This window comes from Talpa europaea (genome assembly GCF_964194135.1).
Source record: "Talpa europaea genome assembly, chromosome: 8".
In the NCBI taxonomy this organism is placed as follows: Eukaryota; Metazoa; Chordata; class Mammalia; order Eulipotyphla; family Talpidae; genus Talpa; species Talpa europaea.
This window is the reverse complement of record NC_140075.1, coordinates 89484170-89511759: the sequence shown is the minus strand read 5'-3', so window position 1 is coordinate 89511759 and position 27590 is coordinate 89484170. Positions and strand designations below refer to the sequence as shown.

The window sequence follows — 27590 nt, the reverse complement described above, 5'->3', positions numbered from 1 at the left end:
ACTAACAATATTCCACTTTGCAAATGTGAAAATAAGGCTCAAAGAGTTGATTGACTTGTTCAAATTTACAATGATTTTAAGCAAGGTCTGTTTGATCCTACCTACTCAGGTGCCAGTCTGTTGCCTCATGCTGCTTATCCTACAGTTTTCCTTTTTCTATATGCTTGTCTGTTTTAAATTGAGTCTAGCTCATACAGTCACCATTGCCTGCAAAAATGATTTTGTAGATCAGCTGCTGAATATATACTCATAGATCTTTAGTTAAAATGCATATATTCTCATGACTTTATGGAAAATCAGTATATGCAAGGCAATAAAAATCTGCTATAAATGGTGCTTAATTTAAATGGACAAATGTTTAACAGGAATTTTAAATATCTGAAATGCATAATAAATGAGTATGCCACCAACCAGACTGATCGTGAATTAATACATATGATCTGATCTTAGATATTTGATTTCATCTAGAAAATTCAAGACTAATCTCTTTCAGCCTGAAAAAGAAAATATTCTCAGGTTGCAGATTGATAGTGCCAGACCAAAATGGCTTTCCAAGAAGATAGACAGATAGATAGTCAAAACTCAAAATTATAGTTCACTGGTTTCTGTCTATCAGTTTGAAAACTGAGATGAGTTTGTAGCCAGTAGACCTTCACCAGGGTTTCTGTGATTTAAGATTTTAATGAAAACTCTGGGGTTTTTCCCTGGAGTTAAACTAAACGTGGCAGTGGGATGCCCATGTACTGTCTTAAAATTGAACGCCTTGTCTGAGTCTACGATTGTGTGTGTGTGTGTGTGTGTGCACTCATTTACTTTTAAATTTGCAGGTTGAATTTAAAGGGGGGGGTAGGAAGAGATAAAAAGGGTAAGTTATCTTAGAAAGGAGAATGCCATTCTAAACTTCTATCATTCTAGAACAAATACTAGGTATTATATTGTATAGGATTCAGAAAGTGCAATAATTAGAATTTTTGAAATATGAGATGATGCTTACCTTAGTTTGAGAAAGTCTGTGTATGAGAAAAGATAATTTTCATTTTATGAACCCAAAGCCACAGGGGATTCTGAAAAGCCACATGCCTAGAGGCAGAACCATCCCAGTGAATCTGAGGTAAGAGCCAGTAACCTGAGCTGGTAAGGATTACCAGCTGGTAGGATAAGTAAACTGCGGATCCAGTCAAAACTAGTCCTCTTTGTTGTTCAAAGAGGAGCTAGGCTTGCTCCTCCACTAAATCGGCAAAAGCTTCAAGGAAGATTCATTAATTCATTTCGTTCTAAAATATCTTTTGAGCGCCTACTAATGTAGGCCAGGTACTAGAAATATAAAGATGAATAAGATTCACTTCTTGCCCTTAAGGAGCTTACACTGGGGCGGGGGGGGGGGTGGTGGTGGAGGAAGGACGGGTCAAACATATAGAAAAATAAACGCACAAACGTATTACAAAATTTAAAACAGACGTTTAGGTAAAATACAGTGGAAACATTAAAAAGGAAGTGGAAAAAGTCTTTGTTGGGAGCCGGCTGGATGGAAAGAAAGTCGAGGTAGGGTAGGCTCGAAGAATTGACAGGTGAGCTGTCGTGGCAGGGGGCAGCGACCCAGCCCAGCGGCCCGGCTGGCGGAAACCGCGTGAGCAGAGGCCCCACGGCGTGGAGCTGCTAGTTCTGCCCCGGGCTCGCCCTCACACCCCTTTGTCTGCAGACAAGGAGGCGAAACCGGTTCGTTCCCCTACATTAGTGTAGGTCTGAATAACTTTAGGAATATAAATCCTAAAAAAGAGAGCTGCAAGGCAGACTATAATAACCTTGGCTGCATAATAAAAATGGGCTGAAATGGGAGCCGTAAAATTTCTCAAAGAGGGAGAAACGAAGAGTCGGGGGCTTAAGGTCCTCAGGGCGCCCTGGCCGCGTCCCAACCCGGACAGTCGCCCCCAAAATTGCCCAGACGGTAAAGTCCTCTTGAGGTGTCAGCGCCCACAAACCCCCGCTCTCCGCGTCTGCCTCCTCCGTCCCTGCTCCAGCGACTCGACCGGCACCGACGCGAAGGGTCGACGGCGACCTTGGCTGTTCTCCCGCCTGGCTGGGCCACAGCGCTCGCGGCGACCCCCCCAGAGCGCGGCGCTCCGCGGGTTCGAAGCGGGCGTCCCGGGTGCAGGTGGGACCGCAGCATCTTGCTCAGGCTGAGCGCAGACGCGCGCGGCGGCCCCGGCCCGGGGCTCCGGGTCCTTTACGCGCCGCGCCGTCAAAGGCTCGAGCGCGAGCGCGCGTTTGTGTGTCTACCTCCTCGCCTTGAATTCAGCCCCAGTGCCCCCCGTAGTTTGGAGAGGTGTCCCTCCTCGAGTCCCTCGGGTCAGGCAGCCTAACAATAGGAGTGGCTCGAGGCCGGGCCGTCGGGGGGCTCCCGGGCGCGGCACGGAGAAGGCGAGTTGTGGTTTCAGTAACTCAAGAGTCGCGATTGGGATTGGGACCCCGGGGGGACCACCCGCCCCCAACCCCCGGGGACCGTGGGCCTTCGCAGAGAACCCATTTCGGGCCCTGACTCCTTGAGAAGGGCTGCCTCGCCCAGGGCCCCGACGGGCCGGCTACTCAGGCACGCACCACCTCCCGGGGGGCCTCCAGGGCGCCGCGCCCCAGCCCGGTGGGGGCGGGGACGCGCCTCGGCGCCCTGGCCCGGCCGCGGACAATGACTGCTTCTCCCCTCGCGCCGCCGCCTCCCGACACCGCCCCCCTCGCAGCCCCCAGGCGAACCTATTAGCCATTGTGGCCGACAAAACCCCGCGGCCCCGCGCATTGTCCCGCCGAGCGCCCGGCCGCCGTCATTAGCCCTGATTACGCGGAGCCGCCCCGCCGCGCCGCGGGCCGCCGGGCAGACCCCGCGGGCACCGCGCCCCCGGCCCCGCCGCACAAAGGGAGCGGAAGCCGCCCGCGCCCCCGCGTCGGGCCTGAATAGGGCAAAAAGCTGCTGCTCTGCTCTGCCCGCCCTATTCACGTTCTCTTTGGATACATTTTTTTTTTCCTTTTTGTTAAAATTTGGGAGAGAGAACGAGGTCAAGGAAGATTTTGCTTGAGCTCTTTGCCTGTCATTTGTTTAATGTAAACAAAGAGCAAGTCCTCTCCAGCCCCAGCCTCCCATCCCCTCCCGCCCAGATTTTTATAAACAAGCTGGGGAAGGCGGCGGGTGGAAGCGGAGTGGGTCGTTCAAGTGATGGAGACTGGAACGGTGGCATTTGGGGGACAGGAGCCGTCGCGCTTTTGGTGGAGATGCGGGTGGTTGTAATATTCATAAGCGGTAAAGTTGCCCGAGTTAGAACCAGGGCAGGGGAGAGTGTAAAATCCTCTCATTGAGCAGGCCCGGTGAAATGTAAAAATGTAGTTTCTTTCCACTCCCCTGGTAGACGTGCTTTTTGGGAAAACCCAAAAGAAAGGAACCCTTAAAAAAAAAAAAAAGCATCTTGACCAGAGTAAAACTAATACGGGAAAAAAAAAAAAAAAAAAACCTTTACAATACCTGTCCGTGGGAGGATTTGGACCAATTAAAAGCAACTGAATCTCTGTGAAGATTTTGATCAATTTCCATCATGTGGTAGTCAAAGAATTAATTATTCACAAAAACAGGGGCCAACCCAGATAAACATTTAAAATATTTTATATAACATTTCACCCCTAAGAGACTAAAAGGAATTATGTAAATAAATCTCCAGGTTGGTGAAACAGAATAGCAGAATATACTTTATATGTAATCCTTAATTTAAGCATATAGTAAACGTACTTTAAAGACTTTCACCAAAGAATGAAGAAAAATCCTCTCTCTCTCTCTCTCCTTTCTCTCTCTCTGTAATTAAGCATTATTTAAAATGTGTTTTCTAAGGAGAAAGTCTTATTTCTAGGTGAATTCTGTTTTCTTGAGAATGCATAATAGACATTTCCTTCTGCTTTTAGGCACCATTTGAACTGGTGAGTAGGATAGATTTTTAGAATCTCTAATTCCTTTACATCATTTCACTAATTCTTTTCCTTTCCTCTTGAATATGGAGGTGTCAGTTTAAAAGATAAAAATTGTCAACTAACTTCTCCAATGTGAGTTCTGGAGAGCCCGATTTAAAAAGGGGGTGGGAAGTGTGACTGGTAAGCAAGATTGAACATCCCTATATTTTTCATTGAAATACAATGAAATGAATGGCAGTGCAGGGCTAACATGAAGCAAATGAGACCCTAAGAGTGCTTTAAGGAGGCACTCACTCTCAGATGCCTTGCATTTTCCTCATGGAGTCCAGGAGCTTCTCCTTGGCACTTTAGAAACAACCAGGGCTCCATGAAACAAAATAGAATTTGGGGACGCTCTACCATGCTAGCCTTTCCAGACCCACAGAAAGCCCTTTGCTTGCTTTCCGTTGCTTGTTTCGAGGGAAGAAGACCAACTTAATCATATAGACTTTCCCACTCCTTCAATCTAGAGCTCTTGTACAGTAGTTTTGATATCAACAATTCTCTGGATAACGGCTACTGTATACACAGTGACAACCATTTATAAAACCCACGTGAGGTCAAATCTGTTTAAGTGATTTGGAAACCCCCAAATCAACCCTTATTCATGTCATGGGCTTCTCCCATATATTGCTTTTTGTCTTCCGTGACTTCACTTATTTTGGGTTGCATTGCATTTCAACACTTGTACCCAAGTAGGTTAACCAGTTTCTGAATCCAAGAACATCTGCTAAGGACAGAGAAGCATCCATTGAGGGCTGAGGGTGGCTTGAGAAGGGAAGTTCAACTCAACTGATTTAAAGATCAGTGTCAAATTTTATAATAAACAAGCATTTCATTAGAGAAAAAGCTTACAGAATCTCTGGATAGCATTTATTTTCTCTAGTGCAAGGAGAGTAGCTGTGTGTATGAGTGTACACACTTTGGGAAAGCAAATTAGGTCTTAGGACTATTTGATATTTTCAAGTGAGGCCATTACCAGGATAATGGGTTCTGGATGATGTTTTATATTTAATACAGAGGTCATATTTTTAAATAATTTCTATGCAGCCTTCTAATTCATCTCCATATATGATGCCATCATATCCTTATTCCCATTTCAGTATTCCTTTTATTGAAAATAATTTGTTTGATTAAAAATGGGTTCTTTAGAGCCTCCCCTGGTGGCGCAGCAGTTGAGCACTGGGCTGCGAAGCTGCCTGCAGCCTCTGCAGCGCCTGTTCGATCCTTGGCTGCTGACGAGGGTCCCACATGGCACGACAGACCTCTCCCGCAGCTCCCGCTGCTCCCCTCAGCAGTGTGTTTCATCAGTCTACCTGTTCTGTTCCCCTCTCTGGCTCTGGTGAGTTCTCTCACTCTCCGGCTCTTCTGACTATACCCAGTGCTTATATAAATAAATAAATCTTTTTTTTTTAAAAGGGGTTCTTTAGCAAAAAGATGCTAGTCTAGGTATTAAACCTCTCTTATCTTCTTTTTTCTTATTTTAATATGAGTTTAATCCTAAATGTAGTGTATTCTTACTCTAGCCTAATCATGAGTACCTACTGCTTTTGAATGACCTCAAAGGAGATGGAAAGTCTTTCTCATTGCACAGTCTGTGTCAGAACAGTCTTGCATTTTATAAATGGGACTCACTATTGCATCCCAGAGTTTATGACTTCTTAAATTGTTCCTGAAAACCACTGATATGTCATTAAAGTGAGTGTCAGGTGAACACACCATAGTTAGCCTGTGCTGGCATGTGGGGAGTTGTCTTATAGGGGATGCTCATGTTGCCAATTTCTAGGTTTAAATATACATACATGCATATAAACATACACACATATACAAACACACATACAATTTGATGAAGGAAGTGGTTATAGGACTACTGTGGGCAATTTTTAGAATATACTGAGACATCAGAGAAGACAAAAGATACAGAGAGGACAATTTGTATAAGGGCCCCTGCCTGCTTAGTGAAGAGAATGGTTGGTTTTGTTTGTCAGGGTTTTTTTTTTTTTTTTTTTTAAAGGAATCTGAGCACAGCTCCCTTAATTAGGAAAGATTAATCACCAGTTTTTATTGTTTGGCTTCTTCACACAGAACCCATGACTCCACCCTGTGCCTTTAGAAACAGCAAGTTCCCAATATATAGAGGAAACTACCTCTGGCCAGTCACTTAAATAAGTAAATAAACAGCATATTTATGTTTTGTTTTAAAAATTTTAAAGCAAAAGTTTATATATATATAAACGGTGTCCTTTCGACGTGAAATACCCAATGGAGATTCAGGATAGCATTCAGCGTGCAATTCGGGTTCTATGGGCATCTTTTCGGCACAATCCTTGGGAAAAAGCAAAGCAAGGAAAACGTGGCTCTAGGTTGGGCCTCACTGCCAGGTCCTGTGGTGGCCACTGGACCCCGCCAGTGGAGCCTGTCCAGAGGTGGGGCGGGTGAGCAAGCAGGTCCCCGGGTCTCTGGCCACCGGGAGCCTGGTTACCTAGTTTCACAAGTGCTGGGTTTGCTTGGTCTCTCATCCTCCCTCCACTTTGTCTCATTTTTTACACCGGATTCTGTTCCTGAGCGTGCTGTGTGGGCAGCTCAGATATCGCACTCGCTGTCGCTGGAAGTGATGGAGATGGCCGAAGTGGCTGCCTTGCTGGATAGGCTGGCGGCGGGACTGGCTGCGGTGCCCAGCACCTCGGGGGTGCCCTCTTCCTCTGCCCTTAGCACCCGCCCAGAGCCTTGCGACAGGACCTGCTGCTGGAGTCTACGGGGAAGGGAAGGGATAGGAGTCACAAGTAGTAATGCAGCCATCTGTGGCCTCCCTCCCTCACCCTCCAACAGTGTTTCCCTTGTTGGCAGCTCTCCCTCAGATTTGGGCAGTGAAAGTGGGTAAGGTGACATAAAAGAGGCCAGGCAGGTGTTGGTGGTCGCCACTTGGTGCCCCATCCTTCCAGTCTTCTCTGCCTGTTTCCCGCATGTTGGGGGTGCTGGGTTGCAGGGCCATTCTCTGTTGCTCACCACCCTTGAGAGACTAGCAATACTGTCAGGTGTGGGTGATAAGGATAGATTAGGCTCTGGGTAGGGGAACCCCTTCCCAGTCTGTGTCTGCCTGAGGCCCACACCTGTGTCAGAGACTTCTAGGGTAGCTGGGTCCAAGTTAAAGGCAAACCCAACTGCCTAAAGAACTGCATGGAGCTTTTGGGTCTGTGAAGAAAAGGCTGGGTTCTTGGCCAAAATATCTGACTAATTGAGAGTCGCACAGTGGGTATGAAAAACCCCAACTATCTAGTTTACTGTTTTAAGACAGGGCTGGTGATTAGTGCAAGAGGGGACCTCCACTTCACACTTCTTAGAAAGAGAAGCCCATCAAAAGGTGATGAGGGAATCATCTGAACTTTCGTGAGGGAATCGTCTGAACTTAAAAAATGACAACACACTCACAAAACAACACTAAAGTGCCACCTTGCTAACAAGTTAGACTTCATGTGATAGGAGCCCAGACCTGTGCTGAGTTAGCTTTGAGCCAATGTCCCTAATTATCTCTGGGACTTTATTTTTTATTTCTTTCCGCCTCCCCAAGCAGCCTTGGTTTGGTGAGAAACAGTTGTTGGACTGTCCCCCAGGTGCCCAGAAAGGAGAGTGGGGAACCAAGAGCAGGGAAGGTAACTCCCACCCCAGATCCCAAAACACAGAGGGCTCTTAACCCAGACAGACCCGTTCCCCACTTGTACGGAATCTAAGTCCCAAGGGCGCCCAGGGTGCTATTACCCGCCAGCTCCTCGGTGAGAGTAAGGCGCAGAGGCCTTTAGGTACCAACCTGTTCTTGGCTGCAGCCGCCCGGTCCCTTTGTCGGCGGTTTTTGAACCAGTTGCCCACCTGTGTAGGGGTCAGTCCGGTTGCTTGGGCAAGCTCCCGTTTTTTGCTGGGGTTGGGATATGGGTCCTGCAGGTACCATTCCCGTAGCAGGTGCCGCGTGCGCTCCTTGAAACAGTGCGTCTTCTGTTCGCCGTCCCAAATGGTGCGTGGCAGCGGGAACTTCTTCCTCACCCGGTACTTGTCCACCGGCCCCAGGGGCCTTCCGCGCAGCTTCTCAGCCTCCTGGTAGTGCGCTTCGAGCCACAGAGCCTGCAGCTTAGCGTGCGACTCCTTGGTGAACTTATGATTTTCCAGGATATGGTAGAGCTCGCGGTAGTTGCCACCGTGAAAGGCCACGATGGCCCGCGCTCGCAGCACCGATTCATTTTTATTGAGGGCCTCGCAGGCCGCAGGGGCCACGGGTAAGGACCAGAGGAAGCGACCCAGGCGCTCCACGTCGCCGCTCTCCTCCAGAGTCTCGCATACCCCGGCCACTTGCTGGGGGCTGAAATTCAAGAGTGGTAACTGGAACATCGAGGCAGCACTGGCGCCGGTGGGGACGCTGAGCCTGGAGCGGGACGCGCAGTGGGATGCCTCTGGCTTCGGCCTGCGCGCCAGGCTCTCCTCGGTGAATCGACTCGGGCTACCCGGGAGGCACCTGGGCGGCGACTGCCCTACAAACGCCGGGAGCGGGTGGAGCGCAAAAGGAGTGGAGGAGGTGCGGGCTTAGCCGCGCGGGTTCAGCTCCGCTGCGTTAGGGCAAGCCGGCGGGGCGAGCGGGCGCCGCTACTGGGGTGGGCGGATTGGCGGCTCGGGCGCCATGGAGACCCCCTGTCAGTCACTGGCCCTCTCTGCCAATCAAGACTGCGACCTGCGCGCCAGGGACATTTCAGCACCTCCCCGCTCTCGACAGCGCCCGCCGTTCACCCGTGGACTTTTCCTCAGTTTTTGCAGAACCTGGAGGAGGAAAAGACCGCGAACGGCTGTGAGAGTGGCAGCGTTTCAAACCCCATCTCCCCAGCCTCGTTGCTCCTTCCTGTCCCTCCATCCCCACCCCCAAAGGGGCAGTGATGCTACGGGAATCCACTGTGGGACGATGAGCTGCCTGGGTCTAGAGGTCTCCAGAGGACAAAGAAGACGGGGCCAAATCTCAATCCTCCTGAATTCGCTGTTTCATTGTAAACGAAACAGCAAACCTGGCGGGGGGCGCGCGAATGGAGAGGGAGGGGAAATGGATCGTTTCATTTCTTCCCAGCACCTATCCTTCCGCGCCTTTGGTCCTTTTCTAGCTGCCAAAGCACCCGAGTGGGAAGTGACTCTGAAGCAGAAGGACCGGGACTGGGGATCTATAAGGAGGTCAGTTTGGACTCTATCCCCACCTCCAGACATTCCTGAAATCATTTGAATTACCAACTGGGACGCTTTTACACCTGATAACACAGGTGTGAATCCAACACTCGCAAGACAAGGGGGTTGCACCCAAATAAAGTTTTTACTTTTTAGAACCCCTTCCCTCCTCCCCAGTTTAATGGACTTGCACAAATGTGCAGCCTAGCCGCATCTAGAGTGAGAAGTCATTGGCAGGTCAGGACGGCAACTTGAAAGCTTATTTCAAAATATCGATTTGCTTTTCTTGCGGGTTAATTTTGTCCTACTCTGTGTTAGCACATTTAACTCTTGAGCTGGGGATAGAAACTCTAACCTTTACTTTTTAGCCCAAACTTTTTTTTTTCTTTCTGTAAAATCTAAATGAAAAAAAGAGGGAAGTACTGCAATTGTGTGCCTGCATATGTGTGTGTTTGTGTGTGTGTGTGTAGAAAATACTTCCTAAGTCGCTGAGCACTGCAGAGAGGAAGAATTTTCTTGGCAGTTTTATATTTAGATGAGTAGGTTGAATTGACAACTTTTATTGATTCCCAATTGGCATTCACATCATACCACTTTCTGAGACTTTGTCAAAAGAAACCATGATCTCACCTCGACCTTTGATAGGGGGTTGTTTAGCTTGAAGAAAATAATTGGGACAAGGGAGTCCTATGAAAACAGTCTTTGAAATATTCATCCCTAGAAAGGAATCAGATAGGAATGTTCACCATGGAACTGGACTGGGCCCTGCTGTCTTTTTTTTTTAGTATCAAGTACAATTTGTATGTGACTTGTACCGATCTAATAAATCAGAAGGCAGATAGATAAGCTCAAATGGTTGGAGGTGCTGAGCAGATCATGCTACGCATGAGTGCAAGGCAAAGCTCTTCAGGACGGAAAACCCTGATATTATTTTCACAGATCTTCACCAAAGTGAAGATTTTATTTTTAGTTCACTTAAAAAGAATCGGGGGTGGGTGAGGGGAGTGGAGAAAAAGGCCTGCAACCATTTACATCATTTTGGTGAATTTGCCAGCCATCACAATGAAGAGACTTTCTTTTCTTTTCTAAGAGCTTAATTTCTTGAAATGCGACTTGGGCAAGGAAAAATAGAGTGCCATGAGGATAAAGAGAAAGTTCAAACCGTCTCTGGCACAGGACTCCTTCCGAATCCGCCAGAAGGACAACTTTTAGTGAGAAACTGCGCGTCCAAGGGCTCAGGATAATCTGTGCAGAAAACCCCACTGGTTTTGAGATCCCACTGGGGTAACCAGGGTCCCTGGAGGGCTGCATTCCTGGCAACTCTTACCAGAGTAGAAAAGCATCCTCACATGCTTCATTTTGCCCGCGATTCTTAATTTTTCCTCTCAGGTCTTCTCCCCGGGCTCTGAGCAGAATCGGTTCTGGTTAGCCCTCGGCGCGCAAGGGAGTCGCAGGTCAGCTTACAGCGGGGAGCCCAGAGCAGATGCCAACCTCTGCCCATGGTTAGCTGCTGGAGGTGAGAAGCAGTGCGGGTCCAGGGGCCGCTCTTCCCCCTCGCGCTTTTGGCAGTTGAAAGCAGCGAATTTGAGGGAAACTGGCTTCTTACCCTTAGTCTTTGTGGGTGAGTCAGGTCAATTTTTCGAGTCTTGGTGCCCTATTCAGGAAATGCGGAATTGGTCCCATTTCTTGGACGACAGTTACACAACAATAGATGAAAGGGCACTGTGGCTTCTACACGTCTGGGGTTCTCAGGAGACTGGGCCCCAAAGCCTGGGCTGGGCGCGCTGAAGTCCTCTGGCTAGGGGCCGCCGAGGCTAAGCAAGACTGGACGCGGCATCTTACTGGCGGGGCCATACAAGTGTTTAGAAGTCAGGTCCTATCTTCGCCATTGCAGGGAAAGTGGAACGTTGTTTGATTTTATTAACTCAAAGGAAATAAACTCCCCGGGGCCACCTTGGAATCACACATTAGTGCACCCGCTTTAAGAGGGACAGCAGGGAATGTGTGAGCCGCCCTCTCCCCTCAATCCCTGGAAATGAGAGAAACTGCTAAGATTCCTTAGAAATAACTCCATTGTTATGCAATTATCCCAACCCCTTTTAATGTGCACTTCTCCCAGGTTTGCCAGGTGAAAGCTGGACCTTCAAGTTATCTTTCTTAATTTAACAGGATAGATTTTTTAAAACCAACTTTGGAACTTTGTGCCAGCCCTCCAGGCAACCCCGACTTGCCACCTTTGACTCAGCTTTCTTTTGCGCTTCATCAGGAAAACTAGAAAGTGCAGCAGCATCCTTTGACTAAGGACCTATCTGGGCAGCATTGCAACTTTCTGCTATTGCTTTGCAGCTAGCAAATTTGGTTCACAAAGCTGTGGGCAATGCTTTATTCTCACCAGGAATCATTAAATGTCTTTTCTGCATTGTGTAGACTCAGGAGTTTTATTTTATAGGGGAAATATGGAGGGAAAATGTTCTGGAGTAGATTTCTATGTGTAACAGTTCAATGCTGGACTTAAGGCAATTTGCCCCCCCCCCCCCCCCCCCCCCCCCCCCGAGCTGCCAGGGTCCATCCAGAAATCTTCAGTGTTTAGTCTGCGACTTATTGCATATGTCTGGTCAACCCTCATTTTGCGCCTTCTGACTTTACTTGTAGACTAGAAAGACATGTGAAAGCTTAGCTATACCCCAAGAAAAAATGATTCCTCAATAGGAAGCACTGCTTAGAGGTCAACACATTCTTACCTAATCTCTTGTCTTGCTTTGTCTTATCTTTTCTTTGACTTTCCCTAAGTCAGCCAGATGCCTATAAAAATTTGTTTTCTAACTATTTCACATACTCAGGGATTTTATGAATATATTAATTGAATGCATCTGAATTCTGTGATAAAAACATCTGTATTGCATGTGAGAATCACAGACTGGAAGACAATGAGGGCCCAGCTTTTTGTGTACATCCATTTCCACTTGTGAGAGAGATCTTGGTTTCCCTTTCCCATGCCTCAAAGCTGCATGCTGCTGGTGGGTGAGAATAATGTAAAATAAAAAAATCTAAAAAGGCACCTTAATATCTTTGAAAAATATATGATTAAAATTTCACACTCTCAAAGATTTATTCATGGATTTTGTAATCTGATCATCAAGTGATACCATATGCATAAGTAAAAGATATAGTTCCTTTTATGTTGTTGGTGACCCAGATCTTCAGATTATGGAATTAATTCAATATCTGAGTTTTAAAGTACTAACTACCCTAATAAGCTTCCAAAATAGATTGCTCTATTTCATGCATTCCTTCCTTTCCAGTATGCACCTTGTAACAAAGAATAGAGATGCCTCTTTATTGTGCATTCCTGAGAACAAACATCATTTGAGAAATGTTTGTAGATTTTCTGGTAAAATTAACTGATAAAAAATACTGATCTACTTTTAAGAGATTATTTTGTTATTCACAAAATTATTCAGTTATATTTAAATGAGGTGCAGTTGCTTATATTGTTAAGTAGAGGAGATTTTTAAAGTTGAAATATGGCAAGACCAATTGAAAGTAATGATTGATGCTGGGTTTTTTTTTTTTTAATGTTAGGATGACTATACAATTCTTTTTTGACCTTTAATCAATGGTTGCTCCTAGGCATTTTGATGAGAATTTGTACTTAAGCCAAAGAGTATATTACAACTCATTGTCTTGTTTAAATTATGGTCTTGAATTCGCTTCTCTGTCTCTCCCTCTCCATCTTCCTCTCTCTCTGTAGGGTAAACCTAAATCTTCAGAGGACTACCTATACCACCACATTTCTTGCTTAAGGCAACATATCAGTGGGTTCTTGTGTGATTAATGCTTAAAAATGTAACCTACATGTCTTTTATAAACACATTATCATCAGAGATGAAATACTAATTGAATGACTAAAGGTGTGGTTAATTCACAGTTCTCTACTTGAACACTTTTTTCTACCAGCATTTTTTCATCATCCTCAAATTCAGGATGAAAACATCTTTCTAAAATACACGCAGAGGGCCTCCCCGGTGGCGCAGCGGTTGAGCGCTGGGTTGCGAAGCTGCCCGCGGCCTCTGCGGCGCCAGTTCGATCCCCGGCTGCTCCCCGGCCACTGGAGGAGGGTCCCACATGGCGCGCAGACCTCTCCTGCCGCCCGCTGCTCCCCTCAGCAGTGTACTTCGGTCCTTCTGCCTGCTCTGCTCCCCGCTCTGGCTCTGGTGAATTCTCTCACCCTCCCGCGCTTCTGACTGTACCCAGTGCATGTATAAACGAACAAGCAAACAAACAAATAAATAAATAAATAAAACATGCCTCTATAAAAAAAAAAAAAAGAATAAATTAAAAAAAAATAAAATAAAAAATAAAATACACGCAGAAACATGAAAATTCAATGATGTGAAAGAGTGTAAGTTTATTAAATTCTCTGAGACAAACATTATTCACATTAAATAGTGTATGTATCATATATGTGTGTTAATTACATATGTTACATGTGCACTAAATACAATTCCCATCTAAGCGTGGTAAAATCAAATAAATGCATTAGCCTTCAATAAATCCTTTAAATGCTCTGAGTTAATCCACTAAAATAGTATAAAATTTTTGAAATTATAAAAATATATTTACGGCCCTCCCTGGTGGTGCAAGGGGTTAAGCACCACACTATGAAGCAATCTGCAGCCTCTGCAGCATGAGTTCGATCCCAGCCGGCCAGGGAGCAACCCACATGGTGCAGCAGACCTTTCCTGTCTTGCCTGCTGCTCCCCTCAGCAATGTATTTCAGTCACTCTGCCTGTTCTGTTCCCCACTCTGTCTCTGGTGAATCCTGTCATTCCCCGCATCTCTGGCCTGTACCCCAGTTCTTGTATGCATAAATAAATCAATCTTAAAAACAATATATTTAGATGCATCTTACCCTTCAAAGCAGCAGATCTCAATGAGGGCAATTTTACTCCCCACTACCAGGGGACACTTGGCAATGTCTAAAGAACTTTTGGTTGTCACAACTGGTATCTTATGGATGGAGGCCAGAGACTATGCTAAACATCTTACAATAAACAGTAGCTCCCCACAACAAAACATCCATAGCACCACTAAGAAATCCTGCTTCACAGGATCTCAAAATAATCAACAAGACAAAGCATACAAAGCCTGCTAAATTCTGTTTGTTCTAGAGTTGAAGCACTTTGAAAAGACTGAGTGACCTTTTAATTTCAGCTTACTTCTAGGTCACACCAAAAAATCTGTTCCTAAGAACCTACGGTAATTTTGTCTCATCTTAAAATATATTGTTAATTATACTCATTGTAACTAGTTTATAACCCATTTATAACTATCTCTGGGAAAAGATAAGGTTTTGTTCCTATTATTTTGGAATCTATGCTTTTTAAGAAATTGGTGGTCAGGGTCTCCCTGGTGGCGCAGGCAGTTGAGTGCAGCGCTGTGAAGAGCCAGCCGCAGAGCAATCCATATGGCGCAGCAGACCTCTCCTGTGTCGCCCACTACTCCCCTCAGCAGCGTATTTCAGTCAGTCTGCCTGTTCTATTCCCCACTCTGTCTCTGGTGAATCCTCTCACCCTCCTGCACATCTGGCCTGTACCCCGGTTCTTGTATAAATACATAAATCTTAAAAAAAAGTTCCCATGAGAAAAGAAAGAAAAAATAATAAGAAGAAATTGGTGGTCAGTCAACGATGGTTGGATTACTCCCTCTCCATCTTACAGATGGATAAAACATGAAAACCAGAGGTTAAATGATTACTGTATTACACAGTTAGTTAGCAGTAGAGATAGGTTAAAGACACAGATTCAAACCTATATCTCCTATATTTGTTTTTTTTCCTATATAAGGAAGATAGTATAAATGTTGGTGAGTGTGAGGGCAGAGGGTCTGAATCCACATGACTATTTCTTGGTGACTGCCATGTGTAAGATCCTATGCCTTTTCCTGTTGCTGTGACTCAGAATTTACTACACTCAGATTTAAACTTTACTCTGGATCTTTGAATCTCAAATATAACTCCGGAATTTTAATCATCTTCTTTGGGGGTGTGGAATGTTGGAGCCAGGTTTTATTGAAGACCTTTCCCTTAGTAATTGTACGGTACACTAGCAGGAAAATGGAACTAAACCTGGGTTCCTGGGGAGGAGAGGTTAGGCTTTGAGGTGCTGTAAGGCTTGGCTTAAATAAAAAAAAAAAAAAATAAATAACTGAATTCTTTTGTCAGGTATTTCTAAAGAATAAGAGTGATGCTGACTAGCATTTCTATAATTAACAAGCTGTCAACATTTCTATTATGATCACAGAAGTCTATTACAGACCACAGAATTGTGATAAATGTTTCTTTAGATCTGAAATGTTAGCCTTCATCTTCTTTTCAGCCTTAGGGCAATTTTTGAAACCAATTTTGTTTCAATCATTTTGGATCAGTTGTGTGGTAATTTTGGAAGTGCAGATGCTCTAGGCCCACCTATTGAAATAAAGATTTTTAAATGGAAACACAGAGAGGAGTCTGCTTAAGCCCCAGTGGGGACCAGCTGCCAAGCTCTGGCAGAGGGAATTATATAGGCAGACAGTAGGAGTAGATTTAGAAAAAATTAAGGGACAGAGAAATGCGTGCATGTTTCCTTTAAGAGCAGATTTTTTTCCCCTCAGATCCTTCAAACTATGAAATTTAAATCTACCATTTTTTCTCTTTTATATTTTATCTCATTACATTTTCTATCATTCGTTGGTTTTGGTGAAATTAATGTGAGAGAATTTGTCATTATAGCAATTAAGGTTTGGGGCTGAACTTCTTTTTTAAAATCTAATATTTAATTTTTACCCTTCACTAACTTAAATTTTCTGTCTACCCCATTCATATTGTTTCTGCTTTTTCTTTATCTTTATCAATCCCTTTCTTAGACTCTAAAAGTTCATATCTCAATGATTCTTTGTATTTTTTTGTATTGTAATAATATGTATTTAAGTTTTCTCTTCTGCTTGTTCTGACTCCATGACTCTTTCCTTCTGTTTCCCATTATTTATTGCAAAATAACTGCTTCTCTAAACTAAATCTTGTTGAAATTGTGAGATAGAAAAAGTGCTCATTCCTGAAAGCTAGCTGGGAGATGGGAGTGATATTCAGAGAAGAGGGATATAGTGTCACTATAATGATATTTTTGGACAGTGATGCTTCTCAAATTAAACTTTATGAAAGCAGACAAAATAGTAAAAGCAGTAAAGACTTTAGCTAATTTATGTTTATTTCTTTTAAAATTGTATTTTTTTAAAGATTTATTTATTTATTTATGCAAGCACTGGGTACAGTCAGAAGTGAGGGAGGGTGAGAGAATTCGCCAGAGCCAGGCGGGAGGCAGAGCAGGCAGAAGGACCGAAGTACACTGCTGAGGGGAGCAGCGGGCGGCAGGACAGGTCTGCGCGCCATTTGGGACCCTCACAGGTGGCCGGGGATCGAACAGGCGCTGCAGAGGCTGCGGGCAGCTTCGCAACCCAGCGCTCAACCGCTGCGCCACCCGGGAGGCCCTAAAATTGTATTTTTTTAATTGAGACAACTGTTTGTAACACTGTATTTGATTTAGAGGTATAGTTCACACTTCAGATGTAGGTCACCATACCACATCACACCCAACAAGCCACCACAGTCCATGGGCCCCCTCTACACTTTGCTCCTCATCTCTCCCCCTCCCCTTTTGGTAGCCTCAATTCTGTAGTCAGATTTCTAGGATTTGTTTTGATTTAGTTTTGTCTGTTGCTTTCTTTCGTTTCTTTATCATCCATATATGAGTCCACATATGAGTAAAATCATCAAATATTTGTCTTTCTCCTTCTGGCTTATGCTTAGTATAATACCAACCAGTTTCATTCATGTCACAATGGCAAGATTTCATCTTTTTTTTTTTTTCTTTTATAGCTGAGCAGTATTCCATCACATGTATGTATTACATCTTTTTTAACCTACATATCTGTCTTTGGGCTTTGAGGTTGTTTCATTAACTTGACTATTGTAAATAGTGTTGCCAAATACATAGGAGTGCATATATCCCTTCCAACTATGATCTTATGCTGGATCATAAGATTGATCTATTTTTAATATTTTGAGAAATCTCCACACTCTTTTCCATAGAGGCTAGACCTGCATTTCCACCAAGGGTTCCTTTTTCTCCACATCCTTATGAGCACTTGTTGTTTCTGATCTTTTTGATATGGGTCATTGTCAAAGGTGTGAGATGGTATCTTATTGTGGTTTTGATTTCATTTCCCTGATGTTGTGATGATGAGCACTTTTCATGTGCCTTTTGGTCATTTGTACGTCTTCTTTGGAGAAGTTGAGTTCTGACAATTTTTTGATTGGTTATTTATTTTCTTTTTATTGAGTTGTATGAGTTCATTGTAGATCTTGGATATTAGCTCCTTGTTGGATGTATGATGTGAAATACCTTCTTTCACTTAGTAGGATATCTTTTCATTTTAATGAAAGTTTCTTTTACTATGCAGAAACTTTTCGGTTTGATGTTTGTTTGTGCTTTTGTTTCCCTTCCTGTTGGAGTTACGACCCAAAGACATCTTGAAGTTAATGCCCTGCAGTGTTACTCAGATTTTCTTCTATTTATTTTGTGGTTTCAGGTCTTACATCGAAGTCTTTAATCCATTTTGAATTAATTGCGGTATGTACTGATCTCAAATGTCTTAGGGTGTTCCAGTTTTTCCCCCAAATACACAGCCTTTTGGGTGCAGAGTCCCTCTGGTTAACTGGTAGATGATGCTCTCAGGAACTAAGGAAACTTTTGTGTTGCCATCTCTCTCTGTTGTTTAACCTTAAATCATTGTATTAATCACATGATTTTAGACCACAGTCTATTGGATAAATAGCATGTTTGTTACATAGAAAACTCTCAACAAATATTTCCCCTCTTTTAGAAGCCCATCCACTTAATATGTTAGTTCAATCCTATGTATTAGTGATGTCTCAATGTTGATCTTCTTTTGGTTTCATAACCCCTTTGTGTTCTCCTCAGGTCTCTTGAAACTTTCCAAGCAATAGGTTCTTTTGTAATAGACTCTCCTGTTCTGTGGACTTTATTTATTATTTTTTAAAGATTTATTTATTTATGCATACCAGAACTGGGGTACAGGCCTGAGGTGTGGGGGGTGAGAGGATTCACAAGAGACAGAGTGGGGAGCAGAACAGGCAGATCTACTGAAATACACTGCTGAGGAGAGCAGCAGGTGACAGGAGAGGTCTGCTGCGCCATGTGGGTAGGTCCCTGGCTAGAGACCAAACTTGTGCTGCAGAGGCTGCCAATAGCTTCATATTGCTGTGACTTAACCCCTTGCGCCACCAGGGAGACCCTGTTCTATGGACTTTAGTCTCTACAAGTCAATAAATAGCTTACACAAAATTCCCCCAAAGCTCACGCCATTAATTTCCTGTATTATAACAAATGGTCACAATCTGGGTGGCTTGAAAAAAACAAACAAACAGAAATTTACTGTCTCACAGTTTTGGAGGCCATAAATCTAAATCAAGGTGCTCTGCTTCTTCCAAAGACTATAGGGGAGAATCAGTTTCTTGCCTTTTCCTGATTTGGGTGGCTGCCATTATTTTCTGTTTGTGGCCACATCTCTTTAATTTTTCCCACTTTCTTCATCTCTCCTTCTCCTCCTCATCCTCTACCTTCCCTCCTGATTTTTTTCTTCTTATTCCTTCCCTCCTCCTCCCTCTCTCTCTCTCTCTGAAAATTCTTCTTGCTTATATTTTATAAATGCATGTGATTACATTTAGGGCCTACCTGTATAATCCAGGATGAGCTCCGCTTTTCAATATCCCTTACTTAATCATCTTTTGACATATGTAGTGATACTCACAGATTCTAAGGCTTAGGAAGAGACGATATCTTTTTGGATTTTTTTCTCCCTCAACTGACCACACTCACTTATATGGCACATGTGTTAGTCTCAAATGTTTCTTGAAAGTAAATTAAAAGGATAGAACAATTTAAGTGGCCAATCTATAAGTAGTAAAATAATCCTTGTGCTTCATTTTCTTTTCTTTTCTTTTCTTTTTTTTTTTTTTGTAAATTATAGACTTTTCACCTGAACATTATTCCATGTTAAGATTGGGAAGAAAGCTCCCAAACAAAGGTGAATTGTCATTAAAAATTTCTTCATGTTTATATTGAGTTTTGCTCTTAATGCTTCTTTTGAGACATTAGTAAAAATTAACAAATAAGTAATAGATTTACATTATTAGATAAGATAAATGAAAGAAGACTTCATCTTCCTCTGCAAGGGTTAATTAGCATAGTATGAAAACATGATATTATATTGAAATATAATTCACAGATATAAGAAGAAATGTGTGGTTTATTTTGTATTTTTCTAATTGCAGTGAGTTGGAATAGAACTCTTTCCACTTTTTAGTGAAAACATATGAAAGTAATCTCTAGTCTTATAAGACAGAAGGGTCAAATGAATTTTGTAACAATAAAGATTTTTACCAAATGATTTAGTTGTTCAGTACAACTTACTTAATATATGGCAATGAGTTATTTGGGTTTAGTATATACCCCTATCAGTTAATATCCTACTTTATTTTACTAAGTCTTCCCCCCCACCTCATGAAGGAGTAGTTAATATTGCAGTAGCATTATTCTCTTAGATCTCACCCATGTGGAAAACAAGCAGATGTCAAAATATGCATATACAAAACTCATTTGCTTGATTCAAAAGAAAGCTCTGCCGGTCTAATTCAAGAAGTTAACTTCCCCCAACCCCATTTTTGGTGTGGCTGTTTCCTCATTTTGCAATTTCTTATTTTTGTTGGCTTATGTGACAATATTCCATTTTTTGGCATTAATTTGAAAGTTCTGTTGTATTTTCTAGGCCATCACACGTTATCTTTCCTTTTCCTGTTCTTGTAATTGTTACATGTGACACTACTGTTTAAAAACAAGATACTGGGCCTCCCCGGTGGCGCAGCGGTTGAGCACTGGGTTGGGAAGCTGCCCGCAGCCTCTGCAGCGCCAGTTCGATCCCCAGCCACCAGGCGAGGGTCCCACATGGTGCGCAGACAACTTCGTCTGCCTGTTATGCTCCCCGCTCTCACTCTGGTGAATTCTCTCACCCTCCCGCGCTTCTGATTGTACCCAGTACTTGCATAAATAAATAAAATAAAATCTTTAAAAAATAAAAAAATAAAAACAAGATATTTAATATACCCCCATGAGGTGCATTGTTTTTCCTACCATGCCATGCCTACTGTGCCCATTCCTTTCTTCACCCAAATAGGATCAGACTTTTAGAGTAGTTTCACTTCCTCACTTCCTTCTTCCTCAATTACCCCAATCCCAAAGTTTTCTGAAATGATGTAATACCTAGACTTTTCCTTTTAGTCTATTCCTTCTGATTCAAGAATATGTAGTAATTGTGTCACAAAGTTCTAGACAGTCTAATACCGCTTTGTTTTACTCCTGAAAAAAAGAACTACAAAAAGATTATCTCAGGGACAATTACTATTAATGTTAGGTATGTATCTACATAGACTTTTTTTTCTACACATACAAAATTACATTTTTTTAAAAATGCCATTATATTATGCATATTGTTTTATAACATTTTTTCATGATAGAACTTTTGTGAATATTTTTCCTAATAACAATTACATGCTACCATTGTTTTTTAAGATTTAGTTATTTTTATACAAGAGCTGGGGTACAGGCCAGAGGCACAGGAGGGTAAGAGGATTCACCAGAGACAGAGTGGGGAGCAGAACAGGCAAATGACCAAAATATACTGCTGAAGGGAGCAGTGGGTGAGAGGTCTGCAGCGCCATGTGGATAGCTCCCTGGCCGGCCGGGAATCAAACCAATGTTGCAGAGGCTGCAGACAGCTTCACAGCAGTAAGCTCAACCCGCTGCACCACTGGGGAGACCCCACATGCTATCGTTTTGAATGGCATTGTATTCCACAGCATACAGGACATAACTTGTTTAACCAGTCCCTATTAATGTTTGTTTAAATTGTTTTCAGCTACCCATCATTATAAACAATAAAGCAATAACATCTTTACACATTATCTCATTTTTTTCTTCAAATTCTTATGTTAAATAGAGGGTTAAAGGACTTGTACTTTAAAAATATTTATTCAGATTTGCAAATTGCCATCCAAAAAATATTTTTACAAACTTTTATTTCTATCCATACTGTATGAGAGTGCAATTCCTCCCTTTCCACTCTCCACACACTTGACAGTGTTCTTTAAATTTTTGCCCATTTGATAGATGGAAAAAATGGTTCCTCACTTTAAAAAATAGGCATTTATTTGATTATTAATAAGATCATGCATATCACATTTTTTTGGTCACTTATATTTCTTTTGAGAATTTCCCAATTATATCCCTTGATTGGGAAGTTTGTTGCTTTGTTACATTATTTTCAAATATTAATGACACATTTTTTCCTGTTATTTACAAATATTCTTTCCTAGTTTTTCACTTGCCTTTTAAATTTATAGAGGTTTTTTTTTTCTTTTGGTCCTATAGGTTTATAATATTTGCATAGCCAGTTCTATCAAATTTAGTTCTGTCTTAGGGTCATGCTTAGCATAAGCTCCCATATTAGTTATAGAAATAAGTTATATTTTCTTTTTCTACTCTTCCTAGATTTAAAACATCTTTAAATTTTTTAAACCATCTGGATTTATTTTAGGGTCTTGTGTAAATCTGGAATTTAATAGATTCTCCTACTTCAAATCATTTTCTAGTTCTCCTGCCATTGTTTATTGATTGATACATTGTTTTCCCACAGAATTGCTACACATTAAATTTCTGTATATACATAGGTATTCTTCTGGACCTTATATCCTCTGTCACTGATATGTCTATTTATTCCTATACATTTACAACTGGAGTTCAAATACATATTAATATTTGGTAAGGAAAGTTATTCTTCAGCATTTTTAGGAGAATTCTTTAATGGTTCTTTAGAAATTTCTTCCAGATGAACTTTGAGGTCAGTTTTGTCAAGTGTCTTTTCCACCACCCCAAAGAGTCCAGTAGGAGTTTTCATGGAATTTCATTTTACAAATTAATTTGTGATAAACTATCGTTTCAATGTTGAATATTCCCATTCAGGTACATGGAATGGCTCTCATTTATAAACATGTTCTTTAATGTCGTTCAATAAAATTTTAGTTCCCTCATGTGGGAAGAGGTGAAATGAGAACTCAAAAAACATCATATTTTAGGCTGTTATTGTATCTTTAGGTTATTACTGTTTGCAGCTCCGTAGATTCTGAAGACATCATTGTATGAGAGCATTGTATTACAGCACAGTACAATAATTAAGACTTACTATTGTTTAAAACAAATGAGAAAGTTTTTCTATTGAGACCCCTTGAGTTGGTAGATACAGATAATTGGAAGGGGAAGAACAGAAAATGAGGTTAGAGCATGGAGGACTGTCTAAAGGAAGGCTATAATAATTGGTTTCTCCCAGCTCTCCCCACTCCTAGGACTGCACCAACCAAAGCCTAAGAAATAATCTCACATAAAATCACGTTCTTTCAAAGTGCAGGGTTTGTGTATATTTGTGTTTACTCTGAGCTTAATCTGACCATTCATCAATTAGTAAGGAACTAGAGGGATTTAGTGATATAGTGAAAAGACGTATGATTCTTCTATACATGAGAGAAAAGTAAATTCAATAGTGTCTTAAGTGTTCATTGCATAGGTTTTCCACCTTTGTTAAGTTTATTCCTAGTTTTTAATTCTTTTTGATGCCACAGTAAAGGGCATTGTCTTCCTGATTTCTCTCTCTTCTGGTTCCTCTTTGCATATAGGAATGCAACAGATTTTTGTAAGATGATTTTTTAACCTGCCACTTTAAAATACTGGTTTATTGTTTCTAATATTTATTAGTCTTTAGGGTTTTCTATGTGTATTATATGCATATTTATATTTAAAGTTTCATGTCATATGCAGTAGTGATAGTTTTACTTCTTTTCTCCCAATATGGATCCTTTTATAGCTTTCTCTTGCCTAATTGCTCTAGCTTCCAATACTATATTGAATAGTAGTATGAGTTAAAGTGGACATCTTGTCATATACCTGATCTTAGCAGGAAAGCTTTCAGTTTTCACTATTGAGTATAATTTTGTCTGTGGGTTTGTCATATATGGTCTTTATAATATTGGGGAGTCCTCTTTCTATCCCCATTTTTGTTGGTTTTATCATAAATGGATGGTTTTTATCATTCTTGCAACTTTGGAATAAACTCCACTTGCTCATGATATTTGATCCTTTTAATGTATTGTCAAATTTGGTTGCTAAGTTTTCTTGAGGATTTTTGCATCTATGTTCATCAGGAATATTAGTCTGTAATTTTTTGTTTATGTGATGTATTTGTCTGGTTTTGATATCAGAGTAATTCTTTTTATTTATTTATTTATTTTAACTTAAATTTTATTTTTATATTCCCCATACAATTACACCCCCCTTATTTTGGCCCCAATCCCTCCTTTCCCCACCCCCCACCCCCCATAGAGTGTCTCTGGTTCATAGTTGTTTGTTGATTTTGATATTTTCTTTCTTATAGTTATTCTTTTTCCTGGTCCCTTATTTACGTTTTCTAGATTCCTGCTATGAGTGAGACCATCCGGCATTTTTCTTTTTCTTTCTGGCTTATTTCACTGAGCATGAACCTTCCAGCTCCATCCATGTAGCTGCAAATTGCATGTGTTTATCTTTTTGAATGCTGAGTAATATTCTGTGGTGTATATGTACCACATCTTCTTGATGCAGTCATCTATTTTTGGGCATTTGGGTTGTTTCCAAAGCTTAGCTATTGTAAATAGTGCTGCTATAAGCATATTGTAAATAGTGCTGCAGGTGCTCTTTGGAATTGATGTTTCTGTGTCCTTTGGGTAAATACCTAGGAGTGGAATTGCTGGATCATATGGAAGCTCTATGTTTAGTATGTCAAGAAATCTCCACACAGCTCTCCATAGTGGTTGGATCAGTTTGCACTCCCACCAACAGTATCAGAGTAATTATATCCTCATAAATTGTTTGGAATCATTCCCTCTTCCTTAATTTTTTGGAAGAGTTTGATATCTTTTCTGTTCTCTGCTTTGGAATGAGCGGTATAATAGTGTGGATTGGCTCCATTTGACCTTTTGGAGTGCTGTGCAGACACCCTTTGCTAGCATCTGGGCTTTTAGATATTTACCTTCAGAGGTAAAACACTATACATATTGTCCTCTGTCCATATACCTTTGTAATTAGTCTCTCTCTTTTTTTTTTAATAGAGGCATGTTTTATTTATTTGTTTGTTTGTTTGTTTGTTTTGTTTATACATGCACTGGGTACAGTCAGATGCGCGGGAGGGTGAGAGAATTCACCAGAGCCAGAGCGGGGAACAGAGCAGGCAGAAGGACCGAAGTACACTGCTGAGGGGAGCAGCGGGCGGCAGGAGAGGTCTGCGCGCCATGTGGGACCCTCCTCCGGTGGCCTGGGAGCAGCCAGGGATCGAACCGGCACCACAGAGGCCGAGGGCAGCTTTGCAACCCAGCGCTCAACCACTGCGCCACTGGGCAGGCCCTGTAATTAGTCTCTTTACTAAAATTTGAGTGTTCACTTGAGTATTCTGGAATGATTTTGTTTTCTTCTGGGACCAGAGTGATAAAGTACTGCTGACTAATTTTAAAAGGTCACTGAGGTCATTGATTTAATATTCCCAATTACCTATGTATATGTCTACTAGAGTATTTATCACATTAAAGTCTATCTCCATTGTTAAATGGTGAGATTTTAGAGAGCAAGAACTTTTTCCATTTTTGTATTCCCATGTTTAAAATATTTTGGAATTAAGTACTACACACAGTGCCATAAATGTCAGAGAAATTGCATGGACTTGGAAAAATGGGTGTCTGTAACAGTCAGGTCAGGCTTTCTGGGAAAGTTGGAACTTGAACTCCGAAGAATGGCTAGATCTTGATTGTGTCAAGTAGTAGCAGCTTTCCCGTTGAGAGGCACAACTTGAACACCAAGCTACAGAGGCTTAAATGACCATAGTGTCTTCACTAGTCAGTGAAGGAACTGGCATGCTTAAAATGGAGAATTGTTTTTTTTGGAAAATAAAGTTGAGATCAAATTATAGAAGTTCTAAATTTCTGCCATGTATGCAAATGGATAATGGTCACATTCATGGAAAGAGAAATGAAAAAGGACTGACAGAAGTGAGGAGAATACATGAGTTGTTTTGGCTCATTAAGTAAACAATTACATATGTGAATCTGGAACTGAGAAGGTCAGTATTACAGAAAGTTGCTATTATTTTGACTTCCCAGCATTTATTTTTTATTTTTTTAAAGATTTATTTATTTATGCATGCAAGAGCTGGGGTACAGGCCAGAGGTGTGGAGGGTGAGAGGATTCACCAGAGACAGAGTGGGGAGCAGAACAGGAGGAATGACTGAAATACACTGCTGAGGGGAGTAGTGGGCAAGTCAGGAGAGGTCTGCTGCGCCACGTGATCGAACTCGTGTTCAGTAGCTGCAGATAGCTTCATAGGTTGTGTCTTAACCCCTTGCGCCACCAGGGAGGCCTGACTTCCCAGCATTTAAATCTACTTCTTATGTTGGAGAATTTCCTACTTTTACAGTCTGGGAGGAAAGAAGAGATAGAGTTGGCAGAATAGGTTTCTCCAAACAAATGTATCCACCTAAAATTTTTAATTGGGAATGAGTGTCACAAAGCAGAGTATTCTGGAAAGACTCATCTCTTGCAGTGGCATCAGTTGAAGTAAGATCAAGTTTGTAGGGCAGATGTAGTAGTGTCAGGAACAGAAACATCATGTGCTAGTGGTAGTGGTTTGAGCTGCAGTGTGGGCTTGTGGTCCTGTTGTCTTGGGATGTGGGTCTGGGCAGCTTTAAACCTATTTTTCTAGCAATTTGAGGGGATTTTGTTAAACACAGTATGCTTTTTTATTTTATTAATTTTTTAAAGAGCAGACATTCTTTTTTTTTTTAAGATTTATTTATTTATGCATATAAGAACTGGGGTATAAGCCAGAGGTGAGAGGGTGAGAGGATTCACCAGAGACAGTGGGGAGCAGAAAAGGCAGATCTACTGAAACACACTGCTGAGGGGAGCGCGGATGAGGCAGGGGAGGTCTGCTGTACCACATGCGTTTCTCCCTAGCTGGCCAGGGATTGAACTCGTGATGCAGTGGCTGGCGATAGCTTGATGGTGCTGTCTTTAACCCCTGTGCCACCAGGGAGGCCCAGTATACTTTTTTAAAAAAAAGATTATCTATTTATGCATGTAAGAATTGGGGTGTGGGCCAGAGGTGCAGGTGTGTGTGTGAGAGAGGATTCATGAGACAGAGTGGGGAGCAGAACAGATCTACTGAAATACACCGCTGAGGGGAGCAGCAGGCTAGACAGGAGAGATCTGCTGTGCCACATGGGTTAGCTCCCTGGCTGGGGATTGAACTCAGGGCACATAGAGTGATAGCTCTGATACTTAACCCCTACACCACCAGGAAGGCCCCACACAGTATACTTTTAACAAATTTTAGTTTTGCATAAATCAGTCAGAATCTACTATTGCTTGCCACTAAGGACTTAAATTGATCTCTAGGTCTAGACTAGAGATACATATCTGTGAGCATCATGTGCAGTACTTGTATTGGAAGTTGTGGGTAGGAAAGAGAACTTAAAGCTAGAGTAAAGAATAAGAAAAGGGCTAGGCTCAAGCCTAAGAAATTTATAACATTTAATAGCTGAGTAGAAAAGAATGAGTCTGAACGAGGAGATAAATTATTAGAGATAGGAGATAAGTCAGGAAAATACCGTGTCTTGTTTTGTATTTGAGGATTTTGGTTTAGGTTAGAAAATTCCTCATTTTTAACTTAACAAATGTCAGAAGTTGAATTCATATCTGACTGCAGAGACAGTTTTTAGAGTTGATTTGATATAAAGGATATATCAAAGAAAAATCAACATGTGCATTATTTATGAGAAATTAAGGGAGAAATGAGTCATAGTAGATACCAACTGTTCTTTTATTGATTTTTGGGAGAATTACTGTGCCGCTGAGACTGTATGTTAGAGGGAGAGGAAGAGATGACTTTGGATTTAGATTAGATAGAACCTAAAATGATGGGAAAAACATGTAAATATTTGGACAACTCTCACATAATAGGATAAAATTGGAAATAAAAATTTGGCAGTTTTAAGCACAGAAGTGAATTGAAGCCATTATGGGTGAATAATCCAAAGAAAAGTGTTAGAAAAAGAAATAAAGAAAAAGCTTTGATAAGAGTATATAGTTGGGTAGTAATGGTGAAAGGGAAAGTAGAAGCCAAAATCAAAAATGCAGATTGAGGAGGTGGAAGGACTAGAAGTGGAGTATTGT

The 27590-nt window shown here is 42.0% G+C and overlaps 1 protein-coding gene across 1 annotated transcript; it reads right to left on the bottom strand.

The window, feature by feature from the left end:
• Positions 1-6483: 6483 nt before the first annotated feature.
• On the bottom strand, positions 6484-8358 carry SIX6 (SIX homeobox 6; the record flags this gene model as incomplete). Its single annotated transcript, XM_084240924.1, has 2 exons — positions 6484-6733; positions 7787-8358. 2 exons carry the CDS (start codon positions 8356-8358, stop codon positions 6565-6567), a joined length of 741 nt encoding a protein of 246 aa, XP_084097050.1. The 3' UTR covers positions 6484-6564.
• Positions 8359-27590: the final 19232 nt, after the last annotated feature.